The 17921-nt window shown below is 45.2% G+C and overlaps 1 protein-coding gene across 1 annotated transcript in view; it reads left to right on the forward strand.

Annotated features, from left to right (window-relative positions):
* The window catches only part of LOC145403745 (uncharacterized), a 59932-nt gene that overhangs the window by 35500 nt on the left and 6511 nt on the right, over window positions 1–17921 (forward strand). Inside the window, exons 3-16 of the mRNA XM_080275423.1 lie at window positions 935–963; window positions 1997–2137; window positions 3984–4101; window positions 4949–5073; window positions 6552–6758; window positions 6941–7148; window positions 9302–9489; window positions 10378–10594; window positions 11809–12059; window positions 12366–12779; window positions 13376–13861; window positions 14313–14582; window positions 14707–14922; window positions 15416–16112. Coding sequence (XP_080131549.1) covers window positions 935–963; window positions 1997–2137; window positions 3984–4101; window positions 4949–5073; window positions 6552–6758; window positions 6941–7148; window positions 9302–9489; window positions 10378–10594; window positions 11809–12059; window positions 12366–12779; window positions 13376–13861; window positions 14313–14582; window positions 14707–14922; window positions 15416–16112 — 3567 coding nt within the window. The remainder of the gene's footprint in view (window positions 1–934; window positions 964–1996; window positions 2138–3983; window positions 4102–4948; window positions 5074–6551; window positions 6759–6940; window positions 7149–9301; window positions 9490–10377; window positions 10595–11808; window positions 12060–12365; window positions 12780–13375; window positions 13862–14312; window positions 14583–14706; window positions 14923–15415; window positions 16113–17921) is intronic.

The following is a 17921-nucleotide window of genomic DNA, read 5'->3' on the forward strand; positions in this document are numbered from 1 at the left end:
ATATATATACATATATATATATATATATATATATATATATATATATATATATATATATATATATATAACTTTAAGAAAAGTTACAGGCATTGCCATGCATGTTGTATAACGAAACATTACCATTATTTGGTATCAAAACCTAAAGAACACAGTAGTATGACAGTTTGCAGCAAATTTCTCCCACATGACAACTATTGAATATATCGTAGAAATTATGGCACCCTTACGGTCCTAGTGGGGCAATGAAGTGAAAGGTGACGGGTGGATGGATGGGTAACATTTATCCAACGTATACTACATGACGTCAGGAGTACGTTCTGAGTAATGGGAAAAGACTGTTTACTGAATAACTCTTTATCTAAAATACCAATTAAATCTACAGAATATAGTGAATTACAAGGATTATCGCCAATAAAACTCCTAAGTTTAGGGACTGAAGTCTGCTGCAGCGTAAACAGTGCCACCAGCAAAGGTACACACACACACACACACACACACACACACACACACACACACACACACACACACACACACACACACACATTCTATGAAATTCTTAATCCATTCAGCCGGAGGACGTCATTCCATTTTTGCCATCTGACAATTTTATTCAGCTTGAGATAACCGTTTCAAACTGTAGGTAATAGATAAAGCCTTCACTATCCACATCACTTGCACGGCGCACTCCTAAGGTGAATGAAATAATCTGGCAACGGCATGACTAGCAACAGAAAGACGTCATCGCGCTGAAAGGATTAAGTACGCTATCTGATGTTTAATGATTATGAGAGCAGTTGTTTCAGTAGACGTGTGTGTGTGTGTGTGTGTGTGTGTGTGTGTGTGTGTGTGTGTGCTGTCTGTAATTTTTGAAACTCATTTAGTTTTCTTTCTCTTTTTACCAGTTTGTTCTTATTTTCTTTCTCTTTTCTAACAGAGGAACCACCGCCAGAGATAGTTGGACCGGTAAGTGAATTATCGGGTTACTTTATTGCTTTATCGTTGGTTATGCAGGTGTATTCTCGATGAACAATTATAATCGTGAAAGTATATTGTTTATTATTTATTGTTAAGTGTTGACTATTATACTAATGCAGTGCCTCTCTCCCTCCCCCACCCCCTCCTATCTCTCACTTCTTGTTCTTTTCCCCTTCTTCCTCCCTCTCCATTCCCATTCTTTTCCCTTTCCCCTCCCTCCCCTCCCTCTCCCTCCTCTCCCCTCACCTTCCCCTCGTAATTTTCCCATCCTTCCCCCTCTTCTTTCTTCCTCGCCCTTCTTTCCCCTCTCCTCCCCTTTCTCCCATCTCTTCCCCTCGTTCTCCCCACTTCGTCATTGACCTCACGTTCTGCCCCTTCTCATTTCTCTTCGCCCTCTCCTCTCTTCGCCATCCCCTCTCCTTCTCTCTCTTCCCCCCCCCTCATAATTTCCCTCTCGCTTCTCGTCCTCCCCCACTCTCACCTCCTTTTCCCCCTCATTCTCTACTCTGTCCTCCTTTTATCTTCTTTTTCTCTCTCTTTTCCTCCGCACCTATCGTCTCCCCCTCCTCTCTTTCCCGTCCCTTCTCCTTCTCTCCCCTTCATAATTTCTCTTTCCCCCTCATAATTTCCCCTTCCCTTCTACTCCCTCCTCTCACCTCCCTTTTCCTCTCCTCCTCCTCTCCTCCTGTCATCTTCTGTTCTTTCTTTTCCTCCTGTCTTCTCCTTGTTCTCTCCCCCGCCCCAATCTTCCCCTTATTTTCCCTCCTTCTCCTTCCATTCCTTTCCTCTTTCCTCCCCCTTCCATCTTTCTCGTCCGTCCATCGTCTTCCATTTCTAATCTCCCCTCTCCCTCCTCATCCCCTACTCTTATCTTCTTTCTCGTCCCTCTCCCCTTTCTAATCTCTGCTCATCCCCTCCTCTTTTCCTTCTCCTCTTCCTTCCCCTCCCTTCTATACCATCTTATCCCATCTTTTCCTGTTTCTCCTGTCCTCTCCTCTCCCTCCACCTCTCCCCTCCACAGACATCCCCTGAAGTTGGCGTCGGGCCCACGATCACAGGGGAGGAGGGACCGTCAGGGCCTCCCGGGAAGCAGGGACCTACAGGTGTTCCAGGCATCCCAGGCATCCCAGGCGACCCAGGACCACCAGGACCCATGCCAGACGTAAAGCACACAACATTTCAATTTTCCTTCCTCCACACAACTTTATTTAGCTTACGAGAGACTTTTCAGACTTGCTACTTCTAGCTCTGACTTAACCAACATGACATTTCGAACTTGCTACCTCCACACTTCCTGTCTCCAGACGACGTTACTCAGCCTGACTTTTAGAACTTCCCTCCAGGAGACCCAGGACACATGCCCGACGTAAGAGAGCTACTATTTCGTTTTGATCTTTTTCTAGCTCCAGACGACTTTCTGGGGGGTTAGGGAGACAGGAGGGGTTCAGTATACCCTAAATTAACCCTTTCATTGAAATCCAGATATCCTATACTCGCAACAGCGAGAGGTGGCGGAGAGGCGCCTCCCTCAGGGAGGAGTGAGGAAAAGGCTTTCCTTCTCTCGTCCCTGGTTGGTCTACGGAGATGAGCAGAGTGGGGAGGTGTGACAGAGCTTATACTTCCCTCTAGTACTGTCACCAAATTGATACCATTGTTCGAAGCTATATTTATTGGTTACGACAACTAATATACCTGTGATATATTACAATACATACAGGTGTGCATGTTAATATTCAAGAATATGAAAGACTAGTAAAAATATATAACGAGTAAAACATTAGAAAGGACAGTATAGTACTTATCATAAACCAAAATCAGGAAGGGAGAGAGAATTAAGAATGAGTGTGCAATAGAATGTGCACGATCATAAAACAATCTTTGTAGGCTTTGTCTTGTCACTTTAACAGTGGACGAAACTTTTGAAATTACTCGAGTAAAATTCTCATGCTTGTGAATCTCAACTGTTTTTCTCAACAAACCATAAAGAAGGATTTATGTTCCATATGACTGGGAAATATTCATTCAGAATAAACTGGCTTAAACCAACACGAACAGGAGCATCGCTCATTGTGAAAGTATTGTTCGCCCGTGTCGATTTTTTTTTTTTTTTTTTTTTTTTTACCGCGTGTACTGTACGGCGGTATGCTAAATTAATATTTTAGAAGCAAAGCATTAGAAAGGACATACAATATTCACCCCAAGCCAAAAGCAAAGCATTCCGTCGGACAAGCAGACAAAGCGGCTGGAAGGTGAGGTGAAGATGCATGGTGCAAAATACAGAGGAAACATAAGGCAAACATTCCCTCAGGCTATACGCTCACGTCCCTGGGGATTTTCATGAGAGGGCTGAAGGGATTACCTGGCCATGTTTGCCACTCCAAAACCCCTTTCTTCCCTCCGTTGCTCTCTCAGAGAGAGAGAGAGACCAGACAGACAGAGATGGGTTGAAAGGGAGAGGCTGGTACAGTACATTTAAGGTTATTAAATAAGGCGATGAATCACTCATTACTTAATGAGCCTTATAAGGAAATACTGATTGGTACAAGTACATTTTGATAAATAAAATATTTTCCTTTGTATTTCAATGACATGAAAAAAGGGGTTAGAAAATATAATGGAAACACAACAAATTTTAAGAAAAAAACTTACATATATACATAAAAAGAGAGAGAGGGAGTAGCACCAGACAAGTGAAGAAGTCTTTCCACATTAGACGATACACCTGTACTGGTCATCAAATGGACTCCTAACCTCACCCACACACCTCCCACCCCACCATCCACCAATCACAGGCATTCCAGTGGGAAGAGAGTGGGACGAGCTTTTCCGCCACCTCTCGCTGTTGCGAGTATAGGACGTCTAGTACCTATATTCTCGACGTAAGGGAGGCCACATTCATTCTTGCTAATAAAGACGACTGTATTCTGCTTGTCTTCGAACTGATGTGGTTAAATATAGATTAAGGTATCTCTACTGACCACAAGAATCTTACACAAAATGCCCCGCAGATCACGCCATGGCTATCCCAGCTGGCAGTGTCCCAGGGCGGAGAGAAGGGCCCCCAGCCTGACCCCTTCAGCTACCTACAGGCCCAGGTTGGGCCCGTGGGTCCCCGAGGATCTCCAGGTAAGTCCCGCCCCTAACTTGAGTTCCACTTCTCCCTTTTACTTTTTATTTTTCCTTCCCCTCCCCCCCCATCTCTCCCTCTCCTCTCCTCATTTTTACTCTCTTTCTCTTCTTTCTGTCCCTCGTATCTCCTCCCTTTTATTCCATCTTTTCCTCTCTTTCTCTTCTCATCTCTTCCTCCCTTTTCATCTCACTTTCTCTCTCCTGCTCTCTCCCTCCATCATTTTACTCTCTTTCCCCTCCCCCTCTCGTCTCCTCCCTTTTACTCCCTATCCCCCACCAATTCTTCTCCTTTTACCCCCTCTTCCCCGCCCCCCTTTCTCTCCCTTTCCTCTCCTTGATAAAAAGTTCTTTGATAAAAGTTAATATGATAATGATGATGATGATGATGATACGGACACTTGCTTATCTCAGATAAGGAAAATGGAATGGTTGGCAGATGATGATGATGATGATGATGATGATACGGACACTTGCTTATCTCAGACAAAGAAAATAGAATGGTTCCTTCATAAAGGTTGGCAGATGATGATGATGATGATGACGATGATGTTGATGTTACGGAGACTTGCATATCGAAAAAAAAAAAAATGGCTAGGTTCCTTGATAAAGTTACCTGATGATGATGATGTTATGGAGACCTGGTAATCGTAAAAAATGGTTAGAGTCCTTGATAAAAGTTGAATGATGATGTGATGATGATGCTAAGGAGACTTGATTGTTTTAAAAAATGGTTAGATTCCTTGATGACAGTTAACTGATGACGATGATGATGTTATGGACACTTGCTTATCGTAAAAATTAGTCAGGATCCTTTCTCAGAACGATCCCTTGTGTGCCTCCGCAGGTCCCCCAGGTCCACCAGGTCCACAAGGCTTCCAGGGTATGCGAGGAGAGCCAGGTGACCCAGGTTCTGTTGGCCCTTCAGGACCACCCGGCCCCCGTGGCATGCCTGGAATCCCCGGCAAGGATGTAAGTAACTAAGGCCAGTTCTCTCCTTAGCTTGAGAGGCTTACTACGGTATATGCTTTATAACGGAGAGGGACGCCTTCATGATGTGGCACTGATATTACTGGGTGATGTAGGTGACCGGTTATACAAACGTTCCTCAACTGATTCCCTGTCCCTCGAAAGGAGAATGGTGAGCTGCAGGAGGAAGACAGCTTCAGTCTGCAGCTCTTGGGTTTATGTTTCAGATGAACCTTGTACTACTACTCCTGTATTGTACTGCTACTACTACTATGCAGCTGCTGCTGCCGGTTGCTGCTGCTGCTACTACTACTACTACTACTACTATACTCATTTTACTCTAACGGCTTAAAATTGCCATCTCCCCATATTGAATACTGAGTTATAACAGTTGATTAACACCAGAGTATGATGTTTGTCATGAAGAAGTACTATGGAAAAGCTATAGAGCCATATCTTTCTTTGCCACTGAGTGACGTGAAATAAGCTGCAAAAGGACGATAACTTGGTACAGATTAGAATAAAAAAAAAGTATTGTACATCTTCCTTACCTGTTTATTTTTGCCTATTGTTCTTTATTACTCTCTCTCTCTCTCTCTCTCTCTCTCTCTTTGTTCGCCTTTTACCGTTATGTTCTTTCTTTTATCTAATCCCCTTTTTTTCTAATCTTCCAGGGTGAAAATGGTGATAGCACGACCCTAGAAGATAATACAACCCTAGGTCATAGTACAACCATAAGCGATAATAAAACCCTAGGTGATAATATGATCCTGGTTGACAGTGCGACCCTAGACGATAATGCAACTCATACAACCCTAGATGATAATGCAGCCCTGAGTGATAATACAGCCCTAGGTGATAATATGACCCTAGGTGTTAATACAGCCTTGACTGATAATGTAGCCCGAGGCGATAATAGGACCCATGGTGATAATGCAACCCTAAGTGATAATAATACCTTAGGTGATAATACGACCCTAGGTGATAATTCTACTAAGTGTCGATGCAACCCTAAGTGATAATACTCGTACAGTCTTAGGTGATAATACGACCCTAGGTGATAATTCCACTCGAAGTGATAATGCGACCCTAAGTGATAACACTTGTACAGACCTAGGTGATATATGACCCTAGGTGATAATACAGCCTTAAGTGATAATACAGCCCTAGGTGATAATATGACCCTTGATGATAATTCAACCCTAAGTGATAATGAAATCCTAGATAATTACTCAGCCTAGGTGATAACAGGACTTTAGGTGATAATTCACCTTGGGTGATAATACGACCCTAGGTGAAAATTCAGCCTTAGGTGATAATACGACCCTAGGTGAAAATTCAGCCTTAGGTGATAATACGACCCCAGGTGATACTGTGACCCTTGATGAATATTCAATCCTAGGTGGTAGTTCAACCCTACGTGTACGACCCTCGGTAATGATTCAACCCTAGGTGATAATTCAACCGTGTATTTCTTCCAGGGTGAAAATGGTGACGATGGCGTAAGTGGTCCACCCGGTGCAGTGGGTCCACCCGGTCCACGTGGGCTTCCCGGTATGCCCGGCCTTCCCGGTGTGAAGGGACACAGAGGCTTCCCTGGTCTAGATGGCGCCAAGGGTGAACAGGGACAGATGGGAGATAAAGGTGCTTCTGGACCATCTGGACCAGTTGGACCAGTTGGACCAATGGTATGTGTTCTGGGTTATCACACACACACACACACACACACACACACACACACACACACACACACACACACACACACACACACACATGCTTGCATGCATACGGACATACCTCTAATAACACAAGATAATGAACGAGACTCGTATGCTAATAGTGTCCGTGCTGATTTGTATATCTCTACCAGGGCTCAGCAGGTCCTCGGGGTGAACGCGGTAGAGAGGGCCCTCCAGGTCCCCCAGGTCTAAGAGGTATTGATGGCATTGCTGGCCCACCTGGTCCCCACGGCCCCCCTGGAAAGCCCGGGCCTCCTGGCTTCCCCGGCAGTGCTGGCGCCAAAGGTGACCAGGGTGCTCAGGGTTCAAAGGGTTCCCAGGGGCTTCAGGGTCCTCGAGGTGAGTCAACACTTTTTTCGTTTCCAGGGCTCAAATTTATAGTACTAAATTCTTATATATGACAGTTCACGGTGTTATTTTAAAGTTGAGGGAGCAAAGGTATAAGCAAGACTAATTTTTTTACGGTCGTTTATGGAATGATCAGCCTGCATCTCACATTACACTAGTCAGCAACGATACAGGAAGGTCAGACTTGTTCTGTCGCCATCAATTGTTTGGCAGTTATCAACAAAAACTGGGAGCTTGCCCACATCTTTCGCTCTCAGTTATAATAATACGACCCTAAGAGTTATAAGTTTAAAATATAATGTTCCCAAGAGTTCAGAGTTTCGTGAATGTCTGTGGGCAGGAAGGCCTGCAAGTAAACGGAGATGATAGTTGTTGTTATTGTTGTCGTTGGATAACCTCAATCTGTCTGGCCGAGCAGACCCATCAACCCCAGGAAAGCAGCCGCCCTTGCAAGGTTGTCCCCTGCAGTGAACCGACGTTCTGTTATTACCACCTTATTTATATGTACAACATATGCTACATGTAAGCAGCCATGTTTGCATATGTGCAGAGTGATGGTGTGCTGCCTTATCTCGATATTTCGCATATTGTGCGTTGATAGAAGAGCAACAGGGTTGCCGACGTGTGCTGACATATCATTTCATTGCCTTGACGCAGCGTCTGTCTCATGCTCAGTTCCCAACTGAACATCACCCAAGAAGGGAGCACACCATCTCGTTTCCCAACCTACTGCTAATAAAGGACGGAAATGAGACTACTGGATTTTTACGAACACCGTAATAAGCATTTTGGAAGCTGAGATACGATTCATTTGCGGTACACAACACCTCGCCACAGCAAGGCACCGGGAAGAGTGTGAAGGTTTAGTTCCCGGGTGGACCCTGCATTTGCGTCTCTCCATCCAGTTAACAGGGGCACCATAGTAAACTTCACACCACTTCATTATTTGTTTATATGGTTGCTAATCAGTACTGTATTGTAATGGTTTCCTGTGTTACAGGAAATCGTTAGGCATGTCACTCATTGTAGAGCCACCTGACATGGAAAGACGAGTAATAAAATGTGACATGAAGTATGAGAGAAACGGAAAGAGGAGAGCAGACACAGAAAAAAGATTGATAATGGTAAAGGAAGAAGTAGGCAACATTACATCAAATGGGTGGATGATGGTCGCCACCATCTACCACAGAGTAATGATGGCTACTGAGTGAAGTAGTAAGTGGCAAAAGAATGAATGGACCTGGGTACAGTGACAAGAAAGAAAGAGAGACAATTGGGTGAAAAAAGGTAGGGAGTAGATTGCCTCACAGAAATAAGGTGGATGGCGCAATGAAAGTCTTGTTACGGAATAAGAACTGAGTACAGAGGCCGGTAGATGGCTACATATTGGTGTATTAGTGCCAGCATTAACTTATGGTTGTGAGGCTGGAGTGGCACAAATATCAAAGCTCAAGAGTGGGAGTAGAAGAAGTGGGATTGTTAAGGAAGTAATGTGGGCTGTGTTGGTGGATAGAATGGAAAATATAGAAATTTGTAATAGATGTGGAAGAAAAAAAAAAATCTGTTGATCGACGAGCACAACAAAAGTGTTTAGATGGTATGCATACATAGAGGGAATAGATATGAATAGGGTGTTAAAAATGGTATATTAGAGCCTGCAAGTAGGAGGTGTGGAAAGGTAAGAAAAAAATGTACTGTTGTTGTAAGGGAATGTGTGAATAAACGCGGTGTGGAACTGAATAAGCAAAGGGAGTGATGAAGGTTAGAAACTGGCGATTGAAGTGTGAGTATATAGATACTTATGACAATTGTGCACTTCTTTGTTAACATGACAGTCAACGGAATGGTCTTATATCATAGGCATGGAGTGAGTTACTTTCCACTCCATGTATTAGTGAGAAGGAAGGTGAGGATAATAATGATGATGGTGATTGGACAGTCTCCCCCCAAACAAATTTTGTTAACTGCCTACTTAATGTTTTCACTTACTCTTCTGAGCTGTAAATAACACGAAGTGCATAGAATACATTTGTGTTGGAACGAGGCAAAATAAGAAATAATAATAATAGAAATTTACAAAATATTATGAAATGAATGTTTCCTGCCAAGAGCCTCGCCTTAACTCCGTCTGTTTCCATGCATAGGCGAGGCAGGGAAACCAGGCAGTCCAGGTGAGCGAGGTCCCCAGGGTGGTTCCGGTAAGGATGGCCTCGCTGGTGAGAAGGGCGCTCCAGGTACACAGGGAGATTCCGGGCCCCCTGGATTTCCAGGTGCACGAGGACCCCCAGGACTCCCAGGCAGCCCAGGACTTCCAGGCAACAAAGGAGAAAGGGTGTGTAAAACATGAGTGACAGATTGCTTCGTGAGGGGCTGGGGATGGTGTTTTCGTATTCTAGTTGGTATAGGAGGCTACCCGGCACATCTTTCTTACTAGTAAGTTTTTGCATTATACAACTTAATATTTTTTATGTTGTCTAAATCTTTCTGATTTCGACGTAGGTTTCACAAATAACAAAGAATATTAACATGCCTCACGCGGAAATACCGTAGGCCTATACTGTACTCGTAAGGAAGGGGAGTTAGAAAGCCTCCCAAGCTCACGAGTATATGACTCTACAAGATTTCTGGGACCCATACCTCAGGAATTCTATTTTGCATATTAGACTGTATTATTCCATTCCACTGTACGTTATTCAAGGTTATTTTTACGTATCGACATAGAGTGCTTACACAGTACACAAGAATATGTGTAGGAGGGAATAATAATGAACCCATTATATAAGAGTAAATGAATGAACCATACACTGAAATAAATTAGCAAGGAAGAGGTGCTAGGGAATCTCCGTAACCCTGAGAATACAGACCTGGGTATGTGACTTTGGGGCGTACTGTCGTTCGGTACTTAGACTTCCTAGCTCCTAATCCTCAGCTATTTATTTTCCATTCCATCCCTAGCCATGCTCATCTATGTTATTTTTCCCTTTCAAGTAGATACAGAGATTGCATAACATAACTAGAATATTGGCCTATATGTCTGTGAGAATTATGCTGACTGATCCATGTTTATGAGAATGATACTGACTGATCCATGTGTATGAGAATGATGTTGACTGATTCATGTGTATGAGAATGATACTGACTGATCCATGTGTATGAGAGTGATGCTGATTGATCCATGTGTATGAGAATGACACTGACTGATCTGTTATCTATGTTTCAGGGTTTGGCGGGGGAGCGTGGTTTCAAGGGAGAGTTTGGCATGAAAGGTGAGGGTGGCAATCCTGGGCCTCGAGGTCTTCCTGGAGCACCTGGTTCCTCCGGTAAGCGAGGCAAAAGAGGGATGCGAGGGCCCCCAGGTGGTGTGGGCCCCCAGGGTGAACGTGGTCCCACTGGCGGTCGAGGACTTCCAGGAGCTGATGGACCCCCGGGACCCAAAGGTGAATTCGGGGCCCGTATTCGTGAACTTCTCTAAGGATAAAGACTATATTTGAAGGTGACACAGAAGGCAATGTAGAATAATTTCTGTATAATTTATTTTGCATATTAAATTTAGCATTATCTTATATGTTATTTATTGTAGGACCTCTTCTGTGTATTATTTTGCATATTAAACATTAATATTGCGTGTGCTCTTTGTATAGTTTTCTAATAGATATAGTTTGCGTACATAACATAAAAGAGGATATTGATGTGTTACGTGCAAAGTAAATCGCTAATGAAGAGATGTTCCAAAATCTACTTTGCCAGTTAGAATATAATCCTAACCCATGTGTAAGATTACTTGTATATACGTTTGTCTCTACTCAAGCAGCTGTCAAACACTTCACAACCAAACAGGAATGAACACTGGAATGAAAAATACAACCAAACAGAACGGTTTCCGAGAGCAGGTCACTTCTAAGGAGATTTATTTGTCGAAAAAATTGGTTATGATCTTTAATGAATATGGCACCCCTGTTGGAGCGAAGGCCTTGCATAGGTTTGATCCCAGGGTGTGGCTGGAAGTTTTTCGAGCGTGTAATATCATAAGGGGAAATAGGATGGTCATCTGCTTTTTAATGCACATAATTACGGTGGCCTAGCCTCTGGCCCCTAAATTACACCATTTTTACTCACCCGTCAATCTGGTGACGAGTTTTAATGCTTTATTCTTGCTATCCAGACGATTTTATTCAACTTTTGGGAGACATACTGTATGAAAGGGTAAATAGGATAAACACCAATCCTCTTCAGTTCAGAAAGATTAAACTGTTATCCTAGAATAAGCAAGTGTCAGGTCGCCAGTAAGAATTACCGTCTGAACTTTGTTGATAGTTTTCCTACTTTTTTACTTTCCTGTTCCTGTTTCTAGATCACTTCCATCCCATATAAGTAGAAAAGAGGGTTAGGAATGTATTCTGAGTGGCTGGATATTTAGTAACACCTAGTCTTTATCAGTTTAATTTGCATATTATGCATCAGTATCTTCTTGTGTGTTATTGTTGCATACTATGTCAATAATCATAATTATATAATAATTGGAATGTAGCAGAATGTTTAGGTGTAACGTGTAAAATAAATCAGTAATGAAGTGATGCTATGGTGACTCCTCTATCCACCTAGAACACGTCTCTTAGGATGAAGATGGTAATGAGGAAAACATTGCTAATAGGTCAGGGCGGAGATCCTGGACCTCCAGGTGGGGCAGGGACCAAGGGACGTGAAGGAAACCCAGGACCCCCAGGCCTTCCCGGTCGACAGGGTCTCAGGGGCCCCACTGGTCTTTCGGGCCCTTCTGGAAAAACTGGGAGGCCAGGAGATCGAGGACCACCTGGAGCTGATGGTAAAACCGGAGACCAGGGACCCCAAGGCATTCAGGGGCTCCCAGGACCCATGGGACCACCAGGACTTGGTGGACCAATCGTAAGAATGGGACACCAACTGTTACGATGGGCCTATGAATAGCCATTTTCCTATCTGGATTTTGAATGAAATACCTTCAAAATGGAGAACATATTCGATTTCCTGACATATCACAGTAGTGAAAGCATCTGTGACTGAGAATATCAAGTAAATGGATGTATGGCTCACTTTTTGATTACTTTGTTTAAAATTCTCCTACTTTTGTACCTTCCTGTTTCTTTTTCTGGATACCTGCCATCCCATGTAAATGGGAAAGGTTGGTTAAGATGAGAATGGTGATGACGAATATCTTGCTTGTATTCACAGGGCCAGCCAGGAAAGGATGGTGCCCCTGGTGAAAGTGGTCCCAGTGGCCCTCGCGGTGACCCAGGGAAGGATGGATTGCAGGGCCCTGGAGGAGTCCCAGGACCCCAAGGCGGCTCAGGTGAACGAGGTCCTCCAGGCCCTCCCGGTGCTCGTGGCTTCCAGGGTCTGCCTGGCGCCCCTGGTATCGCTGGTGCCAATGGCAAGGATGGTGAGGCTGGTCTGCAAGGTCCTCGTGGCTTGCCTGGTGGCGTGGGGCTCCGTGGCCAGCGTGGCTTCCCAGGAGAGCGAGGTGCTCAGGGGCCTCCAGGAGAGTCTGGCAAGCGTGGAGAATCCGGTCTGCCTGGTCCAGATGGTCCTTCAGGGCCTTCTGGGCCACCGGGACCAAAAGGTCACTCTGGTCCATCAGGCTTGGTGGTGAGTACTGACTCCGGCTGTTGCTGTTGTGGTGTTAACCTCTACAATCCAGTGACGTATTATTTAATTTATTCCATTTAACATCAGACAAATTTATTGTCAGGGATGCCAGTTCGAGCTGGAGCTGTTTGGTATACCCTTCATTTTTCCCATCACTTGCAGACATTATTCCGAGATTATTAAATTTGTCTAGAGGTAATAAAAATAAAACACAATAAACGTCATTGGAGTAAAGGATATAAGGTGATATGGTGGCAGCCATCAGCACGAGATCGACTGTATTCTGTTGGGTTAGGATGCTTTCTGGCAACTCCTCATCAGAAATGTGCTTTCCATATTACACATATATATATGTATTTTATGTTGCCCACGTTTTTCGTATCGATATATGTTGTATTAATACAATACAAGTTAATATTAACAAGTCATAGGCAAAAATAAACTGGTAAGAGATGCCGTAGAGCCTTCTGATCCAGTGAGACACTGCCATTAGATACTGTGATAAAAATGTGATTTGATGAATAGTATATAAGGTATATGATGGGAAGTCAAATCTCCAGTCTCTTTTGAAACTTCTGTTTTTGTCTTTCTGACAGGGTCTTCCTGGAGGTCGTGGACTCCCTGGACTGCCAGGAGAGAAGGGAGAGCGAGGTTCTATGGGGATTGTTGGGCCTGAAGGACCCCCTGGTCGCCAGGGTGACCAGGGCCCACAAGGTGTGATGGGTCCCGTTGGGCCCCAAGGTGAACCAGCGGAAAAGGGTGATCCAGGTCCACCAGGTCCTCCTGGAGAACAAGGGGCCAATGGCATGATTGGAGAACGAGGCCCACAGGGTGAACTGGGTCTGCAAGGCTTCCCTGGTCCTATTGGAGCTCCAGGACTGGCAGGGCCTAAGGGACAGCGCGGCTTGCCTGGTCAGAAGGGTGGACAAGGTAATACCGGTCTGATGGGTCCTCCAGGGGAGACTGGTCCCCAAGGATTGGTTGGTCTGACTGGAGCTAAAGGTCAACGAGGCAGCTCTGGCCAGCGAGGAGAACCTGGCCTAATGGGTCCACCAGGACGGCCTGGTAATGCTGGGTCACCTGTAAGTATCAACATCAGTGCTCACCAGTTGTCCGTCATTTATTTTCTGTTTTAAACATGTTATTAATCTCGACATGATAAGATGATTCTTGTTATTAACCGTTTGGCCAGACTTCATATAAGACCCTAGAGGATGAGGAGCAAATCAACAGAGTGAGTATTTAGGCTGCTGAAGTGAAAGTTTGTGTTCTTTATTTCCATGTATTTTTGTAACGAACCATACGATTTTTTAAGTACTTGGTCTCAACAGATAGGAAATTCAGCATACAAAAGTATGCAGTACCGTATTTTACTTGTCCAGCATGTTGCAGCATGATACACTTTGTATGGCAGTTGGTCTATTCCTGTGGCGACTCTGAGTATCTTGTATTTTTTGTTTTCCTTTTTATGAGATGTGTATGACCATCAGGCGTGATGCAAGACTAGATAATATTTACTCTGCCCTCTCTCAGGGAAACCCTGGAGATCAAGGACAACCTGGTCGGGCAGGTAACCCGGGAATTAAGGGTTCCTCTGGAGACACTGGTCGTCCTGGTCTTCCTGGACCATCTGGTCAAGCTGGTGCACCTGGACCAGAGGGACCAAAAGGTGAAGCTGGCCCTCAGGGGCGTCCTGGCCCACTGGGTCAACCTGGCCCTGCAGGACCAGGAGGGGAGAGAGGACTTCCCGGCCTGCCTGGTCCTCCTGGCCCAACCGGAGTCCAAGGAAAACGAGGAGCACGAGTGAGTATACCAGATGAGGATATAGTAATATATTTTGACTATACTGTCGACAATACACACTCTTTGAAACAGTGATGTGTCCTAGTTTATGAGAACAGCATTAAAACGGCGCTCTTATCTGCAGGGAGAACCTGGTGTGGAGGGCAAACGAGGAGAGGAGGGTCCCATTGGTCCCCCTGGTCTGGCTGGTGCTATCGGCCCCATCGGTCCCACAGGTGACACAGGTGCTCCTGGAGCTGACGGCAAACCTGGACCTCCCGGTATATCAGGACGCACGGGAGACAAGGGTCCATCTGGCCCCCCAGGAAACCAGGGTGCCCCTGGACCATCGGGACTGCCTGTAAGTGTTTTACTTGCCGAAAGTGTCATATACGTAAGTCTATAACCCAAGTGGAAATATCTATCTATCTGTCTACTGCCAGACGCCATAATCCCGTACGGGGTGGCCATTTGACTCTGAGTTACGTGTTTTACAGGGAGGGGCACTGACCCTCCACCAACCCACTTGACACGTAGGGAGCACGTATGGTTATATGGTTACCACCCAGCATTGTAAATGGTTTCTTGGCTTACAGGAAACCATTTGGCTTGTCACTCAGTGTAAAGCCACCTGCAACAGAAAGAAAAGAAATAAGTAGTAACAGGAAAGATGGGAGAAATAGGAAGATAGGAGGGCAGGCACAGAAAAAAAATGATAAAGGCTAAGGAAGAAGTAGGCAGCACTACATCAAATGAGTGGATGATGGTCGCCACCACCTACCACTATATTACAGAATATTTTTTCTACCATGGCAAGTGCGTTCTATATAGATTATTTTTTTCTATCATGGCAGGGCCCTCCTGGTCCGGCAGGACCAATTGGCTTGACTGGCGAACGTGGAGAACGAGGTGAGATTGGGCCACAGGGTGTGGAAGGATCTTCTGGTCCCCGTGGCAAGCCTGGTGCTCCAGGAATGCAGGGGGAGAAAGGCGAGACTGGTGCAGTAGGACCCAAGGGTGCCAAAGGACACAGAGGACTAATTGGTCTACAGGGTTTGCCAGGTCCCATGGGTCCTTCTGGAGACAAGGGAATGCCAGGTGTAGCCGGCCCCCCTGGTCCTGCTGGTGAACCAGGGCCAAAAGGTCCTCCTGGTCGTGATGGAGGACCAGGTTTACAAGGTATTATGGGACCCCCAGGTCCCCGTGGTCCCGCTGGTGAAACTGGTGGGTCTGGCCTACCAGGTCCACCCGGTCCTCCAGGTCCAGCTGGTCCTCCTGGTGAGTCAATGGGCTATGATGCAACGGCTCTGGCGGTGTTGTTGAGCCAAGGACAGACCAAAGGGCCCGACCCACTGCAGGGTGACGACTCCGACCTCCCAGCCAGGTTGTTTGGCCAGGAGATCACAAATGAGGAGCGCAGAGATCTCATTACCAAAGCTTATGAGCAGCTCAAAGTGTCCTACAGGAAGTTCATGCGTCCTGAGGGTACCAAGGACTCCCCAGCCAAGACCTGCCGTGACCTATCCTATACACACCCAGAGCTGCCCAGTGGTGAGCCTTATCCCTGTCTCGCACTGTTTCATATCTCGCATTACAATACTTTATACCTTTCACTGCCCCATACTTCACATTACCTTATACTTTGCATTTCCTCACACTATTTCATATCTCACACCTTGACATTATTCCACATCTCAGACTGTTCCACACCCCACGCCTTCACATTGTTCCATACCTCACATTCCCCCACTCTCTGTTCCACACGTCACACTTTCACACTGTTCCATGCCTCTCACATGGACACCTCACATTATCCCTATCCTTATCAATACCCCTCTATTTTAGCCCTTACAATACCCATGTACCCGACACTAATTCACACCCTCACTACCTTCCTCACCTTCACACGATTAAACTACCTGATATAAACAACGTTGCACTCTCACATCTCACTTCTACACCGCTCAAGCTGCCATTCATTTTTCACTTTAACACTACCCTGCACCAAAAGTTACCTTTCATCTTCAACCGCACATCCTCACACTATTCCACACCTTAAACTATCATCCATATCATACCCTAGTACCACCCCGCTACCTTATAGTACCTCACGTCCTCACACTGCCCTACACACTCACACTATCCTCACGCTACCCTATGCTGTCATATCTCACTCCAACAAATCTCACCTCAACAGTGTCCAAGTTTTCAATCTTCAAGCTTGTATTCTCACCAGGTAAATAGACTTCCAAGCACTCTTACCTTACTGTACTCATTTTGCTTTAACTTGGCTATGTAGTGGTAGTCTCATGTTACAGTTCAGCATTCAAGACAAAGAGAGTGAAATTTAAGGTCGTTAGAGTTAAAATAGTATAGTTTACATTATCTTATGGCATATTAATATTTCGTTTCTAAGCAAGAAGTGGAAAGAGAATATAAGAGAGTATGGAACAGTGGGTGCAAGGACTGTATGGGTGAGGATGAAAGTAGGTATACAAGCGTGGGCGATTGTATTTGTGTATGTTCCGACAGAGGACCGAGTGGCAAGAGTGAAAGATGAGTTTTGGGCGAGAGTAGAAGCATGTATGGACAACTTTGAGAGGAGCGAGAGAGTGCTTTTGATTGGAGACATGAATGGCAAAGTTGGGAATGTACGAGTGGATGGAGTGGTTGGTCAGTGGGATGTGCCAGCTGAAGTAGACGGGAATGGTAGCTCGTTGGTGGACATCTGTGCTGGTAAGGGGTTGGCAATAGCCAACACCTACTGTCGGCATAAGATGATCCACCGGTATACATGGAAAGTAATGAGAAGGATGGATGGTGAACTTCTTGAACGAAAGGCAATGATAGACTATGTGTGTGTGGATGAGCGAATGAGAAGACAAGTGTTGGATGCAAGAGTTTGGAGAGGTTGGGGGAATGGAGTCTCGAACCATCAATTAGTGATGGCCAAGTTAAAGCTGCAAAGAAAATGGTTGAGGAGACGAAGGGGAAGACAGGAGCAAACAGCTCCTGTGAGAAGAGTGGAGAATTTGCAAGATAGTGAGAGAATGGCAGAGTATAAGAGCATAGTGGAAGAAAGATTGGGAAGGTATGAGCTAGAGCAGATGGAAGGGGTGGAAAACGTATGTAAGATATTCACGGAAGAGATAGGCGCACCGTGTGAGGTGGTTTGTGGAGTGAGGAGGAGATGCAAGGGTGTGCAAGGGACAGCATGGTGGAATGATGAGGTGAAACGAGCTGTAGAACAAAAGAAGAAGGCATATAGTGAATGGTTAGCGAGTAGAGGTAGGGGAGAAGATGAGAGAGAGAAGAGAGAGGTATATGTGAGTAGGAGAAGGGAGGTGAAGAGACTGGTGA

This window comes from Coenobita brevimanus, chromosome 61 (genome assembly GCF_032717465.1).
Source record: "Coenobita brevimanus isolate Jiangsu-jjx chromosome 61, ASM3271746v2, whole genome shotgun sequence".
Taxonomy (NCBI): Eukaryota; Metazoa; Arthropoda; class Malacostraca; order Decapoda; family Coenobitidae; genus Coenobita; species Coenobita brevimanus.